Here is a 24446-nt window from a genome sequence, read left to right on the forward strand (position 1 = left end):
GTAGCCATGTATGATGTGGGTAAGCACACACGAACCCCTTCTGTGCTTGGGTACATGTGGCGATTCGAATGTTGGCGGGCAACGCACAGCCTCGTGGTCGGTGCACACGATCACCCTTCTCTGCTCTCTTGTGCATGTGCAAAGGTAAATAGCCACATGGCAGCCACGCATTCTCCGCCCACTAACGAAGCAACTTGCAATTTCTTGTGAACGTGACACGTAGAAAGCGTTGGGAGATCAGAGAAGATGACACGCAGTCCGCCACGCGTACTCTCGTCGTGGAAGTGAACTCGACACTGCGAATATTTACCTTAAGTAGCGCAGCTGTTGACAAAGATATTCATCAAGGAACGTCTGCCGGAACGCTCGTCTATCGAGCAGGTACGTAAGATAGCTCCGTCTATATCTATCTATACTAATCTAATTAAGGCTGTTCTCAAGCAGGTACGTAAGATAGCTCCGTCTATACTTCTATACTTCTATACTTTATCTAATTGGGGTAGTTCTCACAAGCTCTTGCACGTGTCACGTTCAGAAAATGAGCTAGTGGAAGAGAAAGGAATGATTTTGGGAGAGAGAGACAGAAATAGAGAGAGAGAGAGAGAGAGAGAGAATTGTCTTGGGTGGCTCCCGGCTCTTTCAACCCATTAACAGCGATACCCTTGAATTCGGCATCTTAGCTAGGAAGAACGTCTTCCCACGGTGAGTTTCTTTTTTGCAAAGCATTAAGTTCAGATACAATGCCGCCTCGTGAGAGTGTCAGGCTGCTTTGCAATAGACCCAACCGGCCCTATAATTAGCAATACGGCTGGGAATCTCTGTCGATTGGGTTCAACTTTGCAGCTTGGGAAGGACAGCAACCTTGCCTTTTACTATCGGCTCATATGAATATAAGTTGACATGTTTGTAAAATTGTGTAGCTATACATGTCAAGGTTTAATGTTTGAACGCTTGTCATTGGTATGACTTGCGAAGCTGTTCTGCGTTGAGTAGATTCTCCTGACTTGCAGCCCGCTCTAAAGAAATGGCTTGAAGAAAATTTACCCACGTTTGGGGCGACTAGTGTACATACATACACATATACGCCTCCATCTATCTATTTCTCAGTGTGTGTGTGTGTGTCCGCACGTACATACACGTGCACTATGATTATCGCCATGTTTTTCAATATACTAACTAGATCTATGATCCTTAAGAAGGGTGCACAGTTTATATAAACTCTTGCCCGCTCTACATAGATGGATGAATGCTTGCTTGGTCCACCCACTCCTGTTCCAGTAAGTGAAGGTTCTAGTGTTCCGTTTATGATCATAAAGTAACCCTACTGCTCTTAGCCAAGGATGATAGAAGATGATTATTTAAGTGTAGTTCCTGCGTGTGAAGCAGAGACCTACAAAGGCCTTGATGTTAGCATTCTCCTAAGACTAAGCTACAGCTTGCAAGTAATAGAAAGTTGGATAGACATAGAGTACAGAATATTTAGGTGTAAAATATGTATCTAGACATAGATTGTTATAAAAGTTATGTTGTTGTCTCACCATAGTAGGCTCATTACCTTTTGTCTGTGTCATCAAATTTTTTAATGTTTTGATGTTTCAGAAGTAGGTTGATGGTCATTTCCCTGATCGTTGCAGGGTGGAAGATACATGGCCTCAAGTTTTGATCATGCAGGAGGACCAGAAGCTGCGGAGAAGGATGCTTCATCATGTATGGGAAGCATCTATAGAAAAAATGATTTAGAGGCTGTCGAAAATGCTTTGGTCTGCATCCTTCAAGAGGAGAATCCACTGTCTCCTTCTCAACATGAATGCAGAAAAGCAGAGCTGTTGAAAAGGTTACAAAATGGTGTCCAGATGGAGTGCTCTAAAGCTTCCAGGATGAGCTCTGCTGAAGGTGGATTAGACAGCGAAGACATAAGCCTCCTGTCAAGATTGCTGAATCAGGTAATTTTGCTCACATATATTTTTGAGCGAGGTAAACTTTCATGGCTGATCTCTGTGGCCTGCTGACTGAAACTTAGTATGAAGACTGGATGCTCATGTGTGTGTGTGTGTGGGTGTGCGGATATGTATGGGAGAGTTTGTTTACAATTTGGTCTACACCTATTGTCAGGCGCTGATGATGCTGGTGGGGATGTCATAGTAGGTAGTCCCTGCTATATATGGTGGAGTTTATAGTTATCAACCTTGTGGGTGATGATCACGACATGAAAACAGCACGATTTGTTTTGTATGTAGAAGAGTTTGGGATATTCATATATTTATCTAGATACAGGCATATCTTCAAGGTTTAGCCCATATTTGAGCTCAGGAAGTTAAGCCTTGGATCGATAACCTATGTATTTCCCCCTGTGCAATCTTAAAATTCAGATCCAGTTGAGTGATACATCATCAACCTGACAAAAGCAGTTCAGTTGCAGGCTTCGTGGATGAATCCATGCCATCTCTTATATGGTTCATATGTCAAGCTTTGAAAATCTTTCAATATTGGAAGATCCTGCATACCTCACCACATGCATAGGAGATGACCTGCTGAGAATAAGAAGCATTTTCTGTTCAGTGGTTGCCTATCTCCATAGCAGCGCCCCCCCTTTTGGAGGCCTAGTGGTGGTCATCTTATTTGGATTCTCACTCTCCCATGTGTTCCTCGATCTACCATAGTAGAAGATTCTTTTTTACCAACATAGTTACAACAATTTATATATGTACAGCCACCATTAAAATCTGATATTCTCATCGTAGAAGGTTTTTTAGGGGTACTCTAACTTCGTTAGCATCCTGCATCAGTAAAGTTCTAGTTTGTAGTCTCCCTTTGTCCCGAAGAGAAACACCATCTCAAATCAGCTTGGAGCTAAGAGGGATCTGTATCTAGCTTGGTTCTTCCTCTGGGTCTTCTTCAACAAGACAAGCTCACCATTAGTGTCAGCATGAGTTATTTTTTCATTTAGAAGAGGTTACCATTTTCAAATAAAAAAATATCTTTATTCTCATGCCAAATGTAAGGAAGGGAAATGGGTAGGCTTAGATAAGGGAAGAGGATATAGGAATATGGGAGATGGAAGGTGCAAGGAGAAATAGGAAAGAGAGAAGGGCGAAGAGATGTGTAAACAGGAAACCCCTCCACTATTGTCTTTTAGCCCTCTCTAGGCCCAAATAACCACAGCCAAATTAGTCCTAACCAGCACTAACTTGCCCCAATTTTGGCCTTTATTATAACCTTTCCCACTCTATATAAGCGTCCCCTCCAAATTGGAATTGATGGTTTGGAGACCAGGGCTCCTCTACTACGAAGGAGCAGACTCCATGGTGTCATATAATTCTTTGCCTTTCTTGGGTCATGTAAGTGCTGATCCATCCTGGTGCAGCTCTGGCAAAGCACTATCAATGTCCCAATGGCCTCCTACACATCTGTGCACGCATACGTGGGGCATATGACCTTCTAGACCTCCTTCCACATGAGCTCATTTAGGCTCTACTTGAGTTGTTTTAAAGTCTGCTCAGTGCATCCTATCTGGCTGAATCAAAGACTTGATGGTTCAATAGAGACCTTGCAAGGGTTTTATGAAGCACGCTGCCAATTCATATTCTCTATGTCAAAAACCACTCTTACGTCTACTTGCTCTACATCATATTGCAAGTGTTTTAGAAAGCACTCTGATTCATATTCTCTATGTCAGCAGAAGCCGCTTTTGCCTCTACTTGAGAGGGAGCTGGAGTGTCAGAGGAAAGGCTCTCACAACAGCATCCATACTGAGGTGGGATGTTCTAAATTGCTGTCCTGATGGATGACCTGTGTACCATGCATGTGACCCAAGGGTCTCCTGTGGGTAGTATCTTGATGGAATTCTCTGGCTGAAGGTGCCTAGGAACAAGCTCATAGAGGGTTGCTCACTGACAAGTTTTCCAAATATGGAAGGCTCTGGCTGGTTTTGAAGCGAGTTTCCTGCATGCTAACTATGGCATATCTTGTGTGCATCTGCAATCATAAACCCATACAGGCATGTAAACACTCTATGCCCTACCAGCATGGGTGCAGCCCTTTTGGAGAACTAGCTGCTTGCCTTTTCCCTTCATGAGCCTCAACCATCTTGAGTCCTTTGTTGCATGCTTGCCACATCACCATCTGTGTTTTTATCTCAGCGTCCTACAGTGACCTTCAATGTGCATCTATTCCTTCATTATGCTTTTTTTTCTTTTGCTGTGCATAAATGTACCCATGGATACACTAACTCTTGATACCAAATGCCTGTGCAAGGGGCATAATATAAAAGTCTTCGTTGTCCACGAAAGACTGAATATGCAAGCGCAGCTTCCTTATGATAGGCGTGACAGGAGTGGTGAACTTCGGGTTAGCCATACCGGCTTCACAGCTCGGTCCCATCTCCTCCGCTCGAATGTCCAATCTCATTACCATCTCAGGAGAAATAAAGTTGGCCTTTGCACCTAGATCAAAGAAAATAAGGGCTGTTTGATCCCGAACCTTTTCCCAAGCTCTGCATAGCTCAATTTCCTCACCTTGGGGCTGTTCTCACTGATCACATCAGGCATCGAACCAGCCATGGTCTTCTGTTTCTTCCCCTTCTGATCACCTTTGCCTACATCAGCCTTCTCCTCATTCCACTTTGGGCAATCCTGAGACACATGACTTGGTTCTTTGCATTTAAAGCATTTCTTTTCCTCATAGAGAGTTTTCCGCTCCTCTGGACTCAAATACGCAGCTGGTATTGTCGCCTCCCTGCAACAAATGCAGCCTTCTAACAATTAGCCTTCTTCTCTATTTTGGAAAATCGGAACCAAGATCTCTTGTCTATGTCATCCTTCTTAGATTCCTGCTTTTGTCCACCTTTGAATCCATAAGTCTTCCCCTGCATCAAAGCATATGCCGTGCTAGCATTCTCGATAAGCTGAGACATATTGGAGACTTTAGTCTTCGTGTAGGAGTCTCTCAACTCCTTAGGCAGCCCGTAGCAATATTTCTCAACCTGCTCAACAAAAGGAACAATCCGATAGGAGCTAACAGGCAACAAGGTCACCCAAAACTTGTTGTTATACTCCTCTAAATTACGGCAATTATTGGAATTCAGCTCATGCCAAGCAGTCATGATATCCACCTCAAAAGTCGTGGTAAGCCACGCAGCTGAAAACACATGTTTTAAACCTATCCACATGTTTGGTGCGGTGTTTTGCATGAGCATAGTGGTCCACCATTGAAGTGCATTCCCCTTTAGGAAACTTGCAGCCCGGCGTATTTTGGATGACTCTGTGAAATTCCCTCCTGTGTAGGCTCCATCAAACTGCTGCAAAAAGGTCAATGCCTTAAGTATATCCGGCACCCCACTAAATGTCTCAAATTTTACTACTTCACCAGCCTCTTTAAAGTCCATCTTTCCTTGAGGTGCCAAATTATCGTATACAGGTGCCTAGGCAAAAGCAACAGCAGCACTCACTCTATCTCCCACGCTACTGGCATTGGGAAGAGCTGTATTGTTCATACCAGCACCCATATCTTACATATTTTCCATACCGAGGTTACCTACTGCTGCATTAGGCATACCTATTTGCATCCCTGGGGCTGCTCCAACATTTGCATACATCATATTCTGTCCCATGGGCTGTAAACTAGGCTGAAACCCAACTGTTTGACTAGTAGATATACCCGAAGATTGGGCTTGTGGGCTGACTGTCATGTGCACGGATTGGTATCTGACGTGTACTAGGTACACAGAACTAGCTCAGGTTAGCCTGGGGAGGCTTAGAGCTAGGCAGGCTTGATTCTCGGGTTGAGTGGCAAGGGTACGAACTATTTATAGGTCTTCGCTATTTTTGGCGCCGGGGCCCGAGTCTATAAAAGAGGCCCAGGGGGTTCAGTTCTCAGTGTGCAGTTGGGAGCAAGTCTCGTTCCCAGGTGCTAGGTCTGATCCTGGATTGTGTCGCGGACGCGCGCCTGCATCTTAGCGTAGCCCAAGGCCCAGTGGCAGATCCAGGGCTTCACAGCGCCACCTGGTGGTATGGGACACCAGGCTGGTTGGGATCTGATTGGGAGTTCGTGCCAGTAGCTCAGCTCCTGGCTCGGGGGGACATCTTCTGATTCGGGATCACATCCCGTAGATGTCACAGTTGGGTGGTGAGCAGCCTGCTCAGTTCTGATGTTGTGTGTGGTTATTTTGCAGATCAGGGGTTTCAGGAGTGCTGGGATGTGTCAGTTGGTATCAGAGCCAACTCCAGAGGTAGGAACTTCTGATGCGAGAAATTTGACGGATTTCTCTTCCAGGTATGCCCTAAAATTCGAGATTTCCTGCTGCGTTTTTTGCTGTCTACCTGGGGTAGAAGGGGTGAAGAAATATCTGGAAAAGGAAGAAGAAGAGGAGTGAAATAGAATCTTCTGAAGGCTACGGAGAGAAGTTTTGAGGGAGGAGAAGGAGAGCAGAAAAGAAGGAGAGAAGTGCAGGAAATAGACAGCAAGAGAGTAGGGGATGCGGAGCTTAGGAAGGGGCGCTGTAGGCGAGGCAGTGTGGCGGGACAGCCTGTGTAAAAGGCTGTCCACAGCCAGCGCAGCGGGCTGTCCACAGCCTGCGCAACAGGCTGCGAACAGCCTGCGCCTAGGGCTGCGAGCAGCCTGCGCTGAAACAGGGTGCTTTTTTCGAAAAAGCACCCCTCCAAAGTTGGAGGGGCTCAGGTGCTTTTTCCGAAAAAAGCACCCCTCCAAAGCTAGAGGGGCTTAGCCTTCTTTGGAAGCCTAGCTTCCAAATCAGGCAGCCCTGCACCCTATATAGGTGGGGGGCTGGGTGCTAGACAACCCACCAGCAGCCCAAGATTCGAGACGTTACCTCGAGATCTGTGCCAGCCAGCCTCGCCCTTTAGCAGCGCCCTGTTCGAACAGTTTCCCTGCATCCGCCCTGCTTGCGATAGTCCTGCGCAACTCCCAAAGCTTCCGTACCAGTCCGTACAGTTACAGCGACAGCCGTACAGCCTGTACGGACTGTTTCGCCTGCTCCTGTACCTGCTGCTGCCCCGTACAGCGACTGCGCCAGCTTCTGCAGCCACCGTACGGACTGCGTCAGCAGCCGTACAGGCCACGTCAGCAGTCCGTACAGCCTCTATTGTCGACTGCGCATCCGGTTGCAGATTCGGGGAGGCACCAGGGCTCGTGGTCTTCCAGATTCCAGCATCTTTTACTGTCAGATTTATCTGGGACGGTTTTCTTCTACTCCATCTCCCTCCGTGCTCCGTTTCAGTTATTTATCTCTCTCCGTTTGTAATCGAATCAGATTTCAGCCATGTCTGATGCTCCAAATCCCGAGTTCACTATGGGGGAGCAGGAATTAGACTACACTCCAGTGGGAGAGGATGATCAGGGTCTCTATGACGACCTGATCACTAAGAAAGCCTTCAGTGAGTTCAGGACTGCTCTGGATGGTAAATTTGAGCAGGTCAACGCTAATCAATCGGGGTTGACACAGCAACTCCAAGGGATACAAGCTACTTTGACTCTTCTGGCTAGCACGGTTCAGGCACTCACGCATGTGGATGCCATGGCCTCCGTGCTAGGCCGGAATATCACTCCGGATCCCTTTCCAGGTGACCAGAAATCAAGAACAAAGGAGGTGGTTGACACTTGGTTGCACAAGTGGCAAGTACACTTCCAATTTCACCCCTATCCAGATGAGAAAAAGATTCAGCTAGCAGCAGGGTTTATGTCAGGTAAAGCCTTGCTTTGGTGGAAAGAACTTCAGCCTAAGCCTGATACTTGGACAGAATTTGAGGGTATCTTCAGGAAGGAGTTCCTGAAGAAGGAAGATGACTACGATATCGTCGGCAAGCTCAAAGCCCTCGATATGTCAAAATTGAATTTAACTTTTGAAGTTTATCTTCAAAGATTTAGGGATCTGCAAACCAGGGCCACTAAAATGGATCCTGTAACCTTGTTAGGTTTTTTCGTGGATGGTTTGCCAGACTCCTATAAGTTACAGATTAAGAATAACAAGTGCACAACATTGCAGGAGGCCATGACATATGCGCGCATATATGATGATACCATGGCCGGTACCAAGGCAACCACAGTTACCGAGACCAGCGGAAAGAACAAACGCAAGTTCTTTCAGCATGCAACCGGTATTGGGGAGACGAAGTCTACGGACAACGCCTCCAGGAAAAGCTTAACTCCTACGAAGAATGGTAAGGCCCGTTTCCTTCGCACTCTCAGGCTCAAGAAAGAAGGCCGATGTTTTTATTGCGAGGAGCGGGGCCACACGAAGAATGAGTGTCCTAAGCGGAAGAACCAGAAATTGGTGCTAGGACCCAAGCTCCAGGCAGGTCCACGTACCGCAGCCAAGGGAGCCAACCAGGTTACGATGACATGTATTTCAGTAAATGTCATTACCTGCCCCCTTTCTTGTAATTGTACCTTTAATACTTCGTTGTTTGGTTCCCATGATCTTTTCCGAGTTTATGGAGAAGTTAGGGACCAGCAAGTTCACATTCTCTTTGATCCGGGCAGCTCTCACAATTTTGTTAATTACAAATTTGTGCAGAAGATGGGGCTGTCCACAGTACCTAGCGACCACACCTACGAGGTGCAGCTTCCAGCCGGGAAGCAGTTTTGGGATCGCAAGGTTGAAGCGCTTCTCATCCGGATTCAAGCCTACACAGGAGCTCTCACATGTTATGTTATGCATCTAGAGCATGTAGACTTGCTGATCGGGATAGAGTGGTTTAAAACCCACAATATCCAGATCGGATGGACGGAGCATACGCTTTCTTTTGTAGACAAAGGCACCCAATTTTGTATTCAGTGTGATAAGATTACCCCTTCTCAGGGGCCTATTGTATCTGCGATGCAGCTTCGGAATATATTGAACACTTCTCATTATGATGTCTATCAGTGTGTTTTGATTCCACTATCTTCATTTATTGTTTCGGTAATTAATAAAAATGAATTAAGTGTGTTTGAACACCGAGAATTGAGAATGTTGTTAGATAATTTTAAGGACGTATTCCCAGCTCAACTGCCGGAAGGTTTACCTCCAGAAAGGGCAGTAGATCATCGCATAGACTTAGTCCCAGGGGCTCAACCTATCAGTGTACCACCGTATAGGATGAGCCAGGTAGAGGAGGATGAGTTAGCTACCCAGCTTCAGGATTACCTGAATATGGGCTATATCCGCCCAAGTAAATCTCCTTGGGGTGCACCTGTCCTCTTAAGAAAGAAGAAGGATTCTTCCTGGAGGATGTGTATAGATTATAAACGATTAAATAAAGTTACAATTAAGAATCGCTATCCTTTACCTCGTTCTGATGATTTGATAGACCGTTTGGCCGGAGCGAAGTATTTCACTAAGATTGATTTGCGTACGGGTTATCACCAAATCCGTATCTATACTAAACACATAGATAGGACCGCATTCCGGACTAGGTATGGTCATTACGAGTTTCTCGTATTACCTTTTGGTTTGACCAATGCTCCTGCTACTTTTCAGCAGATGATGAACGATTTGTTCAGAGATTATCTGGGCAAATTTGTTGTAGTGTTCTTAGATGATATCTTGGTATATAGTAAAACGCTTGAGGATCATATAGGACACCTCCGGGTTGTCTTACTTGTTCTAAGACAGCATAAGCTTTATGCCAAGATGAGTAAATGTGACTTCTTTATGAAGGAGATCATTTACTTAGGACACAAGATTTCTTCTGAAGGTATTAGCATTGATCTGGATCGTATCCAGAAGGTTTTAGATTGGCCTATACCTCAGACTGTGAAACAACTTCGCTCTTTCCTAGGATTTACGGTATTTCTTCGGAAGTCAGTCCGTGATTATTCACAAATCATGGTACCCTTGACCAACATATTGAAAGGTCGTGGACGCAGGTCTACTCAGCCGATCCCTTGGAATGATGCAATGAACAAGGCTTTTGAAACCTTGAAGTTATCTATCAAGGAAGCACCCGTTCTTGCATTACCCGATCCTACCCGGCCTTATGTTTTAGAGGCTGATGCGAGTGATTATGCGATTGGGGCAGCTTTATTCCAAGAGGGCAGACCTGTAGCTTTTGAGAGTAAGAAGCTAGACGACACCCAGTATCGTTGGCCCACACTTGAGAAGGAACTTTATGCTGTAGTGTATGCTCTCAAGGTTTGGAGACACTACTTGTATGGTTCAAAGTTCCTTGTATTGACTGATCACCAGTCAATTAAGTATGTGTGTGATGGATCAGACTTGAGAGGAAGGAAAGCTAGATGGGCAGAGTTAATGCAGGATTTTGATTTCGAAATACGTTATCGTAAGGGTTCGTTGAATAGTGTGGCGGATGCCTTAAGTCGAGTTAAGTTTGTAAATGCTTTGTCATTTACGGAAATATCCTCAGACCTATTTCAATCCTTGAGAGGGCTATACGCAACTGATAGTCATTTCAGTTCTTATTGGCAGAGAGTCCAGGATGGGAATTCCATGGTTGACCAGGACTCAGGGATTGTGCCACCTAGGATACAGGCGGCGGGAGGTCAGTGGATGATTAGGAACGGCTTGCTGTTCCGGAATGAAAAGATTTGTGTGCCTGATGTTCTGGACCTAAAATCCAAGATTCTCTGGGAGTGTCATGATGCTCCTAGTGCGGGACATCCAGGTATACATAGGACTCTGTCTCTTGTGAAGCATACCTTTTATTGGCCTAAGATGCGTGCATTTGTAGAGAACTATGTGGTAGGTTGCCGAGTTTGTCAGGTTACTAAGGCTGAACGCCTTAGGAGCGCGGGCTTATTACAACCATTACAGATTCCAGGTAATAAATGGGAAAGTATTTCCATGGATTTTATTACTGGTTTACCTCGAACGCGCAAGGGTCATGACTCTATTTGGGTCATAGTTGACCGTTTGACAAAAATGGCTAGATTCTTACCTACAAGAACAACTATTTCAGCTGTTCAGTTGGCTCACGAGTTTGTGGACCACTTGTTCAAGCTGTATGGTTTGCCATCTGACATAGTCAGTGACAGGGACTCAAAGTTTACAAGTAACTTCTGGACACTTGTATTTGAGAAGTTGGAAACTACTCTAAGTATGAGTTCCTCAGATCATGCACAATCTGATGGCAGTACAGAAAAGGTCAACCAGTTGGTTGAAGACATGCTTCGGGCATATGTATCTAAGAGACAGTCTTCATGGGAAGATTATCTACCCATGATTGAATTTGCTTACAACAGTGCAAAGCATTCTAGTACAGGTTACAGTCCTTTTATGCTTATGTACGGGTTTCAACCTAAGTCACCAGTTATGGTTGGATTAAAAGGGATTCAAAATGATGCTGCTAAGAACTTCTTGCAAGCCATGCAGGAAATGTTGCAGTTTGCCAAGGAATCTATTAGAAGTGCCCAAGATAGGGACAGATTTTATGCTAATAGACATCGTTCACCTAGAGAATTCTCTGAAGGAACGATGGTATATTTGAGAATTCCTAAGGAATCCAAGAGCCTAAGTACTGGTTTGGTTCCGAAATTATCCCCCAGATACTGTGGCCCATTCAAGGTCATTAAAAGAATTGGACCAGTTGCATATCGACTAGAATTGCCTCCTGATGTTAAAGTACATCCAGTCTTTCATGTCAGTAGACTGAAAGAAGTATTGGGTGCAGATGATCAACTTGTTTCTCCTCATGAGATTATAGAAGTTACAGATTTGACTTTTATTCCTCACGAACCTGAATCTATTCTTGAATTTCGTGAAAGACAGATTCGAAATCATACTATCACGGAATACAAGATTAAGTGGAAGGATCGTGTTGAGGAGGATGCAACATGGGAGACATTACAAAACCTCCAAAGAACATTTCCCGATTTCTTAGCGAACTCAAGAGTGAGTTCTTAGAGGAGGGGGAGTATGTCATGTGCACGGATTGGTATCTGACGTGCACTAGGTACACAGAACTAGCTCAGGTTAGCCTGGGGAGGCTTAGAGCTAGGCAGGCTTGATTCTCGGGTTGAGTGGCAAGGGTACGAACTATTTATAGGTCTTCGCTATTTTTGGCGCCGGGGCCCGAGTCTATAAAAGAGGCCCAGGGGGTTCAGTTCTCAGTGTGCAGTTGGGAGCAAGTCTCGTTCCCAGGTGCTAGGTCTGATCCTGGATTGTGTCGCGGACGCGCGCCTGCATCTTAGCGTAGCCCAAGGCCCAGTGGCAGATCCAGGGCTTCACAGCGCCACCTGGTGGTATGGGACACCAGGCTGGTTGGGATCTGATTGGGAGTTCGTGCCAGTAGCTCAGCTCGTGGCTCGAGGGGACATCTTCTGATTCGGGATCACATCCCGTAGATGTCACGGTTGGGTGGTGAGCAGCCTGCTCAGTTCTGATGTTGTGTGTGGTTATTTTGCAGATCAGGGGTTTCAGGAGTGCTGGGATGTGTCACTGACCATGGCCTGAAACACTGAACCACCACCAAAATAACCTGGTTGCACCGGGTGTGCCATAACTCCTTCCTTTCCGGAAACCATGTCTGAAAATTATTACCTTGAGTTGGCCCCGGAATAGCATTAGGTTGTTGCAAACCATAGAGGTTTTGAGAGGGCTGATTCTGAAAGCTGACATGTGGTCTCTTGTTAGCTTCAACATCCCTATCCCCATCGTCAGGCTTTCTTTTCTTTGGCTGCACATGAGAATTCATCATCTTCTGGAAGTGGGGATCCTGTGTGAACTGCGTGAAAGCACTCATAAAACTTTGCATCTATGCCTTGAATAAATCCACATCCTCCTCATCAGTCCGATCAGTCGATGCTCATCAACATGCTGGGACTCCTCTCTTGCACCCTGATCATCATCATGAGACTGAGACATCCACTCTTCCTCTTCCTCTTCGTCTTCCTCTCTAGTAAGACTCAGAGATCTCTCCCTGTGAGACATATTTATTGAATAGTATGCTGTCTTCTTCGCCTAGTTTGATGGACTTGCACCAAGCCAACTATAGGCTCCCCTCTTGAAGAAGTTAGGTGGATCCCGACAATGGAACCATTGAAACCAGCCTCAACAACGTAAATGGTGGTAGGATCCACTTAATTACAACATACACAGTAATTTGACAAATAATTATGCACCATAGATTAAATCACAAGGGAGCTAGAGCGCTCCTACTTACCTGATGCACAGGGGGGGAGTTACTAGGCAATTAATTCCCAGGGCCAAAGTGTGCAACAAGGGGGCCAAAAGAGTGGTGTACTTAAAAATTGCTAATTTTAGCATAGGACTCCAAAAAGAGCACAGAGCCCTGTTTTTGGGAGCAGAAGGCCAAAATCAGTTCTAGAGAAGTCAGATCATCAGTTGCGAGCTGCCAGAGTTTGCCAAGTGCTACCAGAGCCAAATTGCCATCTACCAGGAGGATCCAGAGCATGCCACGGAAAATTGCCATCATCCAAGGCTAGTTCCACTGCATCTAGGGCCTACCGGAAGAAATCGCACCTGATCCAGGAGCCTGTTGCAGATTGCGATTTCTATCAGGGTGTCTTCTTCAGATTGAGATTTGATCTCTAGGTCTTCCAGGCTGTGCCAGATGGCTGCGACCTGTTCCAGGGCTGTTCCAGGTGATTCTAGGCTGTCCAGGCTGTTGTAGAAGATTGCGATTTGCTTTTTTAGGCTTTCCAAGCTCTGCAAGAGATTTCGACCTGATTTCTGGAGCTTCTTGGGTATTGTTGCTGATTTTGGTAACTTTCCAGGCATGGGTGTTCTCTTCTAAGCTGCTTTTGGGGCTGTGCTAGAGCAGAATCATCTTTTCTCTGTAGGATATAGGGTTTTCCAGCCCCGGTGACCTATCTTCTGTGGATACTGGGTAGAAGAAGGCTCGCTTTTTACCTGCTTTTTCAGTTCCCTAATTGGTTGTTGGCTAGTTATTGCGTTTGGGTTTCTTTCCTCGCGAAGAAAGGTTGATTTATGATGTGGGGCAGTGGCCAGAGAGGCTGTAGATTGAGGCAACCTATTTGGAAGTGCTTTGTCGATTGATTGCACCAAAGTTTGGCTGTTGAGGGCTTGTCTTGCAGTAGTTCAGCCGTGTCTAGCTGGTTGGGCACTTGGTTGTGCAATTGCAGGTGTGGCACAGACAGTGGATGCTTTTGGGGTCTTTGTTGCATGCTTTGGTTGGCTGAGGACAGAGGGTTCTCTAGTAATTGGATGCCATTTCACCGTTTGAAGTTGAGCAAGGAATTATAGGGTGGGCTGGACGGGGAGTCTACGAGCATTGGTTTGCCTGTGGTGCAGCTTCCCAGAGACCTTTGTAATCAGCCGCTTGGCTTCAAATCGAATAAAGTTAAATAATACTGCAAGGGGCGCCAACGTTTGGGGCCAATCGGTGTCCTTGTATCTGGAGTAGGAGCGCTCTAGCTCCCTTGTGATTTAATCTGTGGTGCATAATTATTTATCAAATTACTGTGTATGTTGTAATTAAGTGGATCCTACCACCCTTTACGTTGTTGAGGCTGGTTTCACGATGTCCCACACAAACACACATGATAAACAATTAAATGAAGATGAGAAAAGAGATTGAGAGAGGAATGGCACAAAATGGAGAAGGTATGGGGGAGAACTAGCTGGCTGTCCAAAAGAACCAGCCCGGGCTTCCAAAAGTCCCACTCTCTCCAATCAGCCACAAGGGCCTGCAACGTCCACAAAGGACAAGCCCCATAATGGCTGAGGGAAGGAGAGGTGAGCTGAAAGAGTGAAAAGAGGACTCAGGAGCAAAAAATGGCACGTAGGACGAGCCGGTTGTTTTGCATGCTATGCAATGATGTATTTGTGCCTTGAGTGCTTTGCTCTTGGCTATTTCTTTCATATTCAAGAGAAGCCTTTTTCGAAAGGGGGGAAAAGAGGGAACCCCCCCCCCCCCTTAAAAAAAAAGAAAAAAAAGAAGAAGAAAAAAGGCTTGGAAGTGGTGCTTTTTGGTCATGTGTTTTTGCTAGAAACATCTCATTGCATTTCAACCTGGCGAAACACATTTTCACCCTGACTGTCATAACAGCCATCTCCCTTTTCCTGTTAATGACGTTCTTCATTTTTCTCTTCATTTTCATGTTCCGTTTTGTACTCATTGGCTATGAGCTTTGAGCTTTGAGCATTTGAAGCTTTTGATGAATTTATCATCCATCGGAGTCACTAGTAGAGCAGAGCATCTGAATAGGCATGTGACCTACATCTGCCATGGCTGTGAAATGTATTATCACGAGTTGTTACAACATATGTCTCCTGGTGTCCATCGGCATCACCCGCCTCCTCTTATGACATGGTATCAAGAGGGTTACTAAGTTGCTTCTATTCTCACATCTTCCCAATTTGCTTAAGGTGCTTCTTCATGATCCAGATATAAACACACTGCCCTTCCTTGTAACAGAGAATACTAAAGTGTATACAATGAATGAGACCCCCTTTTAAAGCCTAACTCCGCCCCATTTAGCTAGCTGATTACTAAACATAGAACTCCCTACTCTTACAATCCCCTCCTACTTACAGAAACTTTGCCCTCAAAATGAATACCAATGATACAACAGACTGAAAAGAAGAGTGCATGGTACTCGCAGCTCAGCCTAATAGATCTGGAAACTGTTGCAAAATGATCTCAGGATGCCATGTGGAGTCCTCCGCTGGTAAGCCTTTCCACGTGATGTACTACTCCAGCAACACCTTGTTCCTAAGGATTTTGTCTCTATAGCCCAATATCCTTCTGGCACGTACTCTATTTACCCCGACTCATCCATAGGAGGCAATTTGTTACAACTGGAATTTCTGCTCCCACATACCTCTTAAGCAGGGATACATGGAATACATCATGAATCTTGGTGGTAGGAGGCAGTTCCAGCTTATAGGCTAGATCACCAACCATTCTAATAATTCTGTAGAGGTCATAAAATCTGTGGGCCAGGTTGGTGTTGGTGTTTCCCTTCAGTAAGGCATATCTATGTGTATGCAGTCTGAGGTACACCCGCTCTCCCTTCTTAAATTCAACGTGCCTCCTTTTCAAATTAGCATATTCCTTCATTCTAGATTGTACCTGGCATAGATTATCTTTGGCTAGCTGTAGAATGGCTTGCATTCTGTTCACTTCATCCTGTGCATGCTGATCAAGAAGGATTGGTCTCTAATTGTAGTAGGAATTGGACATGGCATCCATAGAGTGCCTCAAATGGAGACATGCCAATAGAGGTGTGCTTTGTAAAGTTGTAACAAAATTCTTCCGGACACAAGCATCTATCCCAAGACTTTCGTGTCTCGAAGCAAAAGTGCCTCAAGTACTCCTCCACCCCACTTGTTAACCTTCTCTGTTTGCCATCTGATTGGGGATGGTATGCTGTGTTGGGTGCCAAATTTCGTCTCTGTTTGTGAGAAGATCCCCTTCCAAAAACCACTCATAAACTCTGCATCCCTGGGCTGTCTTGATCATCCTGTCCACAACCACAAAATTACGGTTCCATCCCTCCGCTGTAGTGGGCAGACCAGTAATAAAGGCCATGCTGATGTGTCTCCACTTACCTTCAGGAATAGGTATGGGATGTAAGAGACTTGCAGGAAGAGTGTTCTCAGTTCTGTTTTGCTGGCAATGCTCACAGCTCTTGACATAATTCATTACATCCTTACACAACTACTTCCAACAGAAGCTTTGCTTCACCTTTTCATAGGTCTTTTCCAGCCCAATGCGACCTGCCATACAAGAGCTATGCATCTCAGCCAAAATCAGATTCTTAAAGTAAAAAACTCTATCTAAATACCATAGGAGTCCATTCTTCAGGGCAACTGTGAATAGTCCATGTAATGTGGGACTTGAGGGCCATGAAAATGGCAGCAGATTCAGGATGCTCCAAATACTCCTCCTGAATATCATGAATCCAATCTTATAGATAGTGGAGACTGCATGGCATTGACATGACCATAGCCTAGATAGAGCGTCAGCTACCACATTCTCTTTCCCTTTTTATATTCAGTGTCAAAGTCATTCCCTTGCACAAAGTCCAACGTCTAAGAGTGAGGGAAAATACCTCAATGACCTATGGTCTGTCCTTACCTTAAAGTGACCAGTAGTGATGCCATTTCTTGATAGCATGTATGACAGCATGCATCTCCTTATCATGGGTTTGGAAGTTGCATTCCTTATCACTTAGTTTCCTGCTTTAAGCAATTACTCCATGGCCTTGCTTGAGAACAGCTCCAATGCATTTCCCACTTGCATGTGCCTCAATCAGAATGGTAAAATCTGGACGTGTCAAGATTGGGGCTGTCGTGAGGGCTTGCTTGAGGTCATTGAAGGCTAATTGAGCAGGCTAATTGAGCAGTAGGATCCCATGTAAAAATTCCTTTCTTGAGCAAATCAGTAAGTGCTGCTGAATGCTTGATGAATCTTTGTAGAATGATGTCAAGCCAAGGAAACCTCTTAACTGAGTGAGTGTAGAAGGGATGGGCCATTGTCACTTGTACCTTGGATGGGTCCACTGAAATACCTTCAGGAGAGATGACATGGCCTAGATACTCCACCTTTTGCACCATAGAAGAGCACTGGGAGGGCTTGGCATAAAGTTGATTCATTCTAAGTACCTCCAATTACCTTAGCAACATGCTGTAGATGTTCTTCTTTACTCCTGCAATATATAAGGATGTCATCAAAGAATTCCAATACAAACTTAGAGAGGTAGGGCTTTAGAATTAAGTTCATCAAGTATTGGAAAGAAGCTAGCTGGAGCATTTGTGAGCCCATAATGCATCACTTTGAACTCCTCTTTCTGCACCGAAAGCTGTTTTGCCTCCTTAATCCTTATTTGATGGTACCCAGAATTAGGTCGATTTGGAGTAGTTTTTGGAACCCTTAAGCTCATGCAATAAGTCATCCACCCTTGGAATAGGAAACGTGTTTTTGATAGTCATTTGATTGAGCGCTCTATAGTCAATACATAGTCTACAAGTACCATCTTTCTTCTTCACCCATAAGACGGTGTTCTGATATCTTTCAGGACCTCCATCCACCCATAATAAGGTGTCTTCTGCCACTTGTGTCACTAGGTAACCGCCTCGCCTGTGAGGTGCATTGATGCGAGACTACACCTCTCATTGTCGTTCGTAGGCACACTGAAATATAGCTTTTGAACTGATTGAGCAACAAAATCAGCACTTAAGGTTTGGTCTTACCCCCTCCATCTCCCTTTGGGCGGAGCAAAGAAATGAGAAGCTGCCGGTTCTGTTTCTTCCTTCTCCTCCCAAGGGGTGCGCTAACTCCCTAGCTTCTTGAGCCTCAGCCTCTCTGAGCTCCTTGGCTTCTTGGGTCTTGCGTTGTTTGAGCTCCTCTGTATGCTGTTTTAGCTGCTTGGCTTTCTAAGCCTTACGCGCTCTGCGTTCCTTGGTTTACTGGGTCTTTCGATCTCAGAGTTCCTTGGCCTCCAAAGCCTCACGATCGCATTCTTTTGCCTTCTGAGCTGCTCTCAGGCGCACTCTGGCAGCCTGCTCACAATCATCCCGCATCTCCTAGAGCGGAACCATGCGGGTAAAGAGACTCTCTGACTGTTGTTGCTGCATCTGCATCATGGTCTGCATCATAGCAGAAACTGACATTGGGGCCTCTGCAGCCAGGGCAGGGATTCTATGGTGGCAAGGCTTGGGAAGCGTCCCTCCCTCTGGGGTTGGACTCATTACTAGAACTCATGGTGTCTTTTCCAGATCTCGTCTGGACCATAAAACAGTGGCTGCCTAAACTGAACCTCCCTATCTCAGGAAATAAAATCTAAAGCTCTGATACCAAAGTAGTAGGGGCAAAGCCTAACTCAGTCTCTCTCTGCTCGCAAAAATTGAACTGTCCTAGCTCTTTACCCTTACGGGAGTTTTGTCATTCTCCTTTTTTGCCTTGGATGTGTACTTTGGCAGTCTTATGCAGCCATGATGGTCATGATTTGCACAAGCGTGGAAGGATTTTCTTCACTCTTGGTTGCTGTGGCAGAGGGGCTGGGTGTGCATTTTCTTTCTTAATTGAAGCAAGCTTTTCTACAGGGAGAGAGCGTTAATTTAAATGTCACTGACGTTTGATGGATTTTACAGCTCGTCAGTCTTGTCTTTGGTTTCTTTTTTCTATGTCTGTTTAGTCTTTTATCCCAATGAATGGGAGGTGATTTATAAATGAGAATGTTGACCTTATCTGTATTTGCCTCCCTGCATGTTTGTTGTCCTTAGATCCTTTAGATTTGCATGTATGCATGCATGCACACACACTCACATAACATGTGTGTATAGTAGGTGAAACGTTCCGATGGTTGTCAAGGGATTGTGCCCAGAAAACCTGTACTCGTTAGGGATTCATTTGAATATGTGTTGGTCTTGCTTGCAATGGCAAGGTGTTTTTTTTTTTGTGAAAGCCCATATACTCCTTTGAGAAGTTCACATAGCTCTCTCGGACAAAGTAGAATTAACTGGGAAGGTGGGAAGGGGACCAGAGCTTGTATAGATTTGTATACATCAGCGTGAAGTACATGGAGCAAAGGGAGATGACAATGCTAAAAAACTAGAGGTAAACCTGCATTCGAGATGTTGGACTCAATTGCATATGCGGAACTGAACTTTTGTGTATTTTTGAACGACTTTATAGTTGGTATTTTATATTCTAATAGCTGGACGTGTTACTATTTGGTATGTTGAAGAAATCCAATGTAATTTCTGAATAAATTATACCTTTGCATTATATGGCACATCATGTTTACCTCTATGTTCATGTCTCAACAGATACGACACCTCAAAACAGATGAGAGTGGGAGTGAATTTTCATCTGGATACTTTTCCCTTGTAGAGGCTGGAGATTTTCAAAAGCCCCAACTATGCTCAAAGGGCCAAGTGGAAAAAGCATCAGATGTCTCTCAAAAGATGGTGGAGACCTTGGTTGAGGCTGCAAGCGCTGCAGCTCAAGCCGCTAAGGCTGCAGCAGCATCAACAGCCAAAAATCTAGAAGTCATGGAATCACTGCTTACAAACTATAACAAGCCAGGCAATCAGCATGGCAATGTTAACGAAAGCTGCAACATTGAAACATCTGAGAGAGAATGTTCTGAAGCATCACCTGTAGAGGATCGGGCAAAGGATTTGGTGAAAAGGGTAGAAAAACAGAACAGAATCACACATTGGATTCTCGGATTCATGGTCGTAACAACAGCCATTTGGAGATTCAAGATGCTATCTATGATTTTTGGTGTTAGAAAAACACTAACCAATCCCTTCCATGCTATCGGAGACATGTTTTCAGATGGATTCAAGGGAACAGATAAAGAGGAACCGAACACGGCTAAAGCTTTTCAAGAGGCACGTACAGTACTACCCTCCTTATTGCAAGGGGGAGAGAAAAAGAGCACCAGAAACTCAGAACATGCATTTGAAGATTTCAACATAGGTGAAGCCTTGACAATTTCGCTGGACAACATATTGTCTGTTGGGAAGTCGAAAAATGACCAGTCTGATGAAAATTCAAGTAGCAGTTCTGCTGAGCCATGAGAAGGAGGCTTCCTTGTGTGATTCAAAACTGTCAACAGGGCACAGTTTCTGGGATTAAGTTCCCATGACACCCCTCTTATAACTTCGTCCTTTTGGAATTAGAATATGCGCGAATGATTGGATGGATTGATTGTTTTTCTCAGTGAGAGTTTTACATGGTGTGTTGATACAGTCTAACTTGTCATGAGTGTTGCTCACATCCAGTATGTAATCATTCTTTAAAAACAAGATCGTTATTTATCCCCTCTATGTTTTCTTCTTCCTACATTTAATAGCTGTGCATTGAAGCTTTCATGTGTTTTTAATTCAATTTAAGTGGAATGCATACTCCGCTTTCCATCTTGTAGATTATTTTCCCAAGGAAAACGTATCTTCTGTTGTATGTTTAGAAGCATCTTCATTGTTTACAACTTTCCTCCCTACTTTAATGGTAGACTACCTTAGCAATGAGAAAGATCATATGCTATATGCACAAATACTGATGGATGCAACCAGGGTTATTCATACTAAATGCATAGCGTTTTCCCTCTTGACCTCTCAACTTGTTTTCCAAAAGCATTTTTAAAGTGATTTGTGTACGCAAGCTACATAATACTGTTTCCCTTCACCTTAAAGAAATGGACAATTTTCTTAGATCATGTTTGTATATCATGCTTGATTGCATAGATTTTACAAGGGTCATTCATAATAAAGGCATAACATTTTCCTTCTTGGTCTTTCAATCAGTTTCAAAATCTATTTTTAGCTGTTTTTATAGCATACCCTTCACCCTAAAAACCATGTCTGTATTGCTTGCTTGGTTGCATGGATTACATTGTAGCAATTAGATCTTGAATGGTCTGAGCCATAAATGCCTGTAGATTGATCTCTGTATATGCTTCAATTGAGAGATGCGAATTCCATTCAAAAATTTCATTGAGGATGAACATGCAGTTGTAGCCCACTCTCCATCCATAAGTGTGCGCATCCTTTTGCAACACCACCAAGCGTTTTTTGAAATCTATTTTGTCTACTAAGTTACCTTGGTACTGCTTGATTTTCCCAATAGAAGATACCAGCTTATGTGCCAACTTACGGATTTATATGGCACTTCTATCTCTATTGTAGTCCCAAACACAGTGTTAGAAAACCTAGACCCTTGGCTAGTTTCTCCATGAGGCAAAAATAGAACTCGATAGGGTCTGTGCAATGGAATGATCTACTCCTAAGGTTAGATTGCTAGGAGACTATACATTATATGTTGATTCTTTGAGCATTCTGCCAGGGAATTGCAGTGAAACAGGAGAGAGACGGACACAAGAGTTGTGTTGGGAGGAAGAGAAAGAGGAGAGAGACGGACACAAGAGTTTCTCCCAAAATCTACCCTCTCTTGAATTGACAATTTGTGTAATTGCTGACCTGTTGCATCCCTATTTAAGGCTCTCTACAAGCGCCTATTGTAGACAAAATATATATTTCAAAGTCTTTGATTGCAAGGAAGGAAGCAGGAACCTTGTAACCTATGGACCCGTCCACCAAGAAGAACCCTCCTATTCATACAATGCATGATTGATGGCAATGGACATGTGGATTGATAAGTTATTGCAATCGATTGAACCATGCTCATACAATATGTATGAAAACAAGCTAGGTGCATGCATAGTGAGGTGGTAGAGCCCAAGCAAAACAACTAGCACATTTAGGAAGTAGTACCATAATCACAATTCACGACTCCATACAAGATTTTCAAACGTAGACCAAGGACCTATTATAAAATCCAAGAGGAAGGAGAGTGTGCTCGAGAGAAGAGAGGATTAGACTCAAAACACTTAAAATATGGGAGAGGGGAAGGCAAGCCTATCCAACTACACCATTTGGGTTTGATCCTTATCACACGCTTGAAATGTGAGTGGGTATAGAATCCTAAGGCCATCAACGCCATGGTGAGGGAGAGGCTCCCTCCCCTACTTATCCCTTTCTCCTCTCCATCTAGGATTTTCCTATAGAACCTAGAGGTTTGTTCATCTCTCCCATTGACCATGGTGGACAAGGAGGTTTCGGGGGAGAATGAGAGTGAGTTTATGGGGCATCCATCGTCGAGTATATCAGTGTTGCTTGCCATTAGTAGCAAGTTGATTTCTCCCTTTGGCATGCTTTGTTCTAATTGTTGGATAGGCATGTTTGACTTTCTTTTGTCTATCTCTTGTTTGTGTCAAGCAGTTCGCAGGTTTGAGCATGATGTGTGGTATACGTTACTCGGTGTGTTTTGGTGCATGTTATAAGACTAGCCCTTGAATGTGGGGGTTTTGCTTATCTTGGTGAAGAAATCCATTTCCTCTTTGAAAAGGGCTTCCTATGTGATGCCATCAATGCTAGTTTCTTGGCAAAGCTCCTTAAATCTATTAGCTTCAGTGACTATTTTCAAGAGTTGACTTTTTGTTGCATTCTTAGTTGACTTTTTGTTGCATTCTTACTATGGAATAACAATAGCCTTGTAGGAGAAACTTTGAGAAATGTGTCAAGGAAAACTACATGTGCTAAAAGCAAGAACCTTCACTATTGAACAATAGAGAAACACTCTTCAATTGGTAGATTTTGAAAATAAGGCATCATGCTAAGGGAAAGAATGTCGCACACATTGAACACCCATACTATTTCCACTCAGCAAACAACCCATAGCCTTGATAGCAATGAACACTACAATGTATATATTTTGAGAAAATTTCCTCTTGAGAATTGCAACAAAATTGATGGTATATATTTCTCTTGGCAACTCCTCCAATGTTTAGGCTCTAGATGAATTACTTCTCCAAATTTCAATTAGAATCTTCAAACCCATACAAGGCACTCGACAAGAAAAGATCCCACTACCAAAGGAACACATACTCATATTTCTTTTTCTTGAATATTCCTCTACCATCATCAGTGAATTTCATGATTCTCATCTCTCCAACAGCAATCCCAAAACTTTTCTTTTTGCTATATCCTTTTTTGCATATGACTTTTTTGCAAAACATATGGTACTCTAGAATCCAAAAATATGTGCTTTGTATTCTTGATGACATCTTTTGGATAAGCTTTATATCTATCCCTTATGCTAAAAGCTTTGTTTTAAATGTATTATAGGGCATAACATCTCCAAGTGTTTATATATCTTCACAAATTTATGCTTTAGCTCAACATGTGGGCTAAGAATCCTTGATACAATAATTGCCACCTTATCTTTGATAAGTCCTTTAAAACTGCAAAGAGCATTTGGATCATTATCATAGACTTGTAGCAAATACAACTAATTCTTTTTGCACCATAAAATCACCTCCATCTCGGGAATAAAATCTGCCTCCATCTCCTTTGTGAGCTTCTCCAAAGCTATAACGATAATTATAAAACACATTATGCTCAAATCAATAATATACTTAGAAATTAAAGAATTTTAATAAATTTTTTTTTTCAATTTCATGGTGATAGAAATTTATGGAGGCCTTGTTTAGAGCTATTAAAAATTACAAGTTTCTCAAATGTCATTTACATAACAAATTTTTCTAAAATCTATACCATGCATTTGTATGGTAGAATTGCACATGGAGGCAATGTCTAGAGTGCAAAAAGATGTGATCACAAAAGCATGGCCAACAGTGATGAATGGATTTGTTGCTTTACCAAGTCAAACAAACATTTGAGATTGCATGATGGGAAGCATTGGCTTGTTTTCAGTCTCAAGTGTTTGGAGTTTCTACAATGGTTGCTAGATCATTGCTATGTTGGCATTTGATAAACTATAGGAAAAAAGGGCATGGTGCAAGACATGGTGGACACTTTAGAGCATCAAGTTAAAAGAAAACTATTTTCCTTCATGTTTTGGGGTGACATGGCATGCCATAAACACACAAAAAGTAGGGTCATCTGACCAGACAAGGTGAAATGGAAGTAGAGTTTAAACCACTAATGAGAGTGTGATGTTGTTTTAGAGAGGAATCCTAACTAGCAAGAACAATCA

General features: G+C 43.7%; 1 protein-coding gene across 1 annotated transcript; it reads left to right on the forward strand.

Annotated features, from left to right (window-relative positions):
• Window positions 1-289: 289 nt before the first annotated feature.
• On the forward strand, window positions 290-20620 carry LOC147897520 (uncharacterized). Its single transcript, XM_087380650.1, has 3 exons — window positions 290-381; window positions 1635-1943; window positions 19712-20620. Exons 2-3 carry the CDS (start codon window positions 1647-1649, stop codon window positions 20468-20470), a joined length of 1056 nt encoding a protein of 351 aa, XP_087236776.1. The 5' UTR covers window positions 290-381; window positions 1635-1646; the 3' UTR covers window positions 20471-20620.
• Window positions 20621-24446: the final 3826 nt, after the last annotated feature.

The sequence above is a fragment of the Dipteris shenzhenensis genome, chromosome 10 (assembly GCF_047967505.1).
Source record: "Dipteris shenzhenensis isolate YYH24624 ecotype China chromosome 10, Dip_SZ_1.0, whole genome shotgun sequence".
NCBI classification, from domain to species: Eukaryota; Viridiplantae; Streptophyta; class Polypodiopsida; order Gleicheniales; family Dipteridaceae; genus Dipteris; species Dipteris shenzhenensis.

Coding starts and splice junctions, on each gene's coding strand:
- LOC147897520 (XM_087380650.1), top strand. CDS start 1,647: ATGGCCTCAAGTTTTGATCATGCAGGAGGACCAGAAGCTGCGGAGAAG. Junction 1,944..19,711: donor TGTCAAGATTGCTGAATCAG/GTAATTTTGCTC, acceptor ATGTCTCAACAG/ATACGACACCTCAAAACAGA.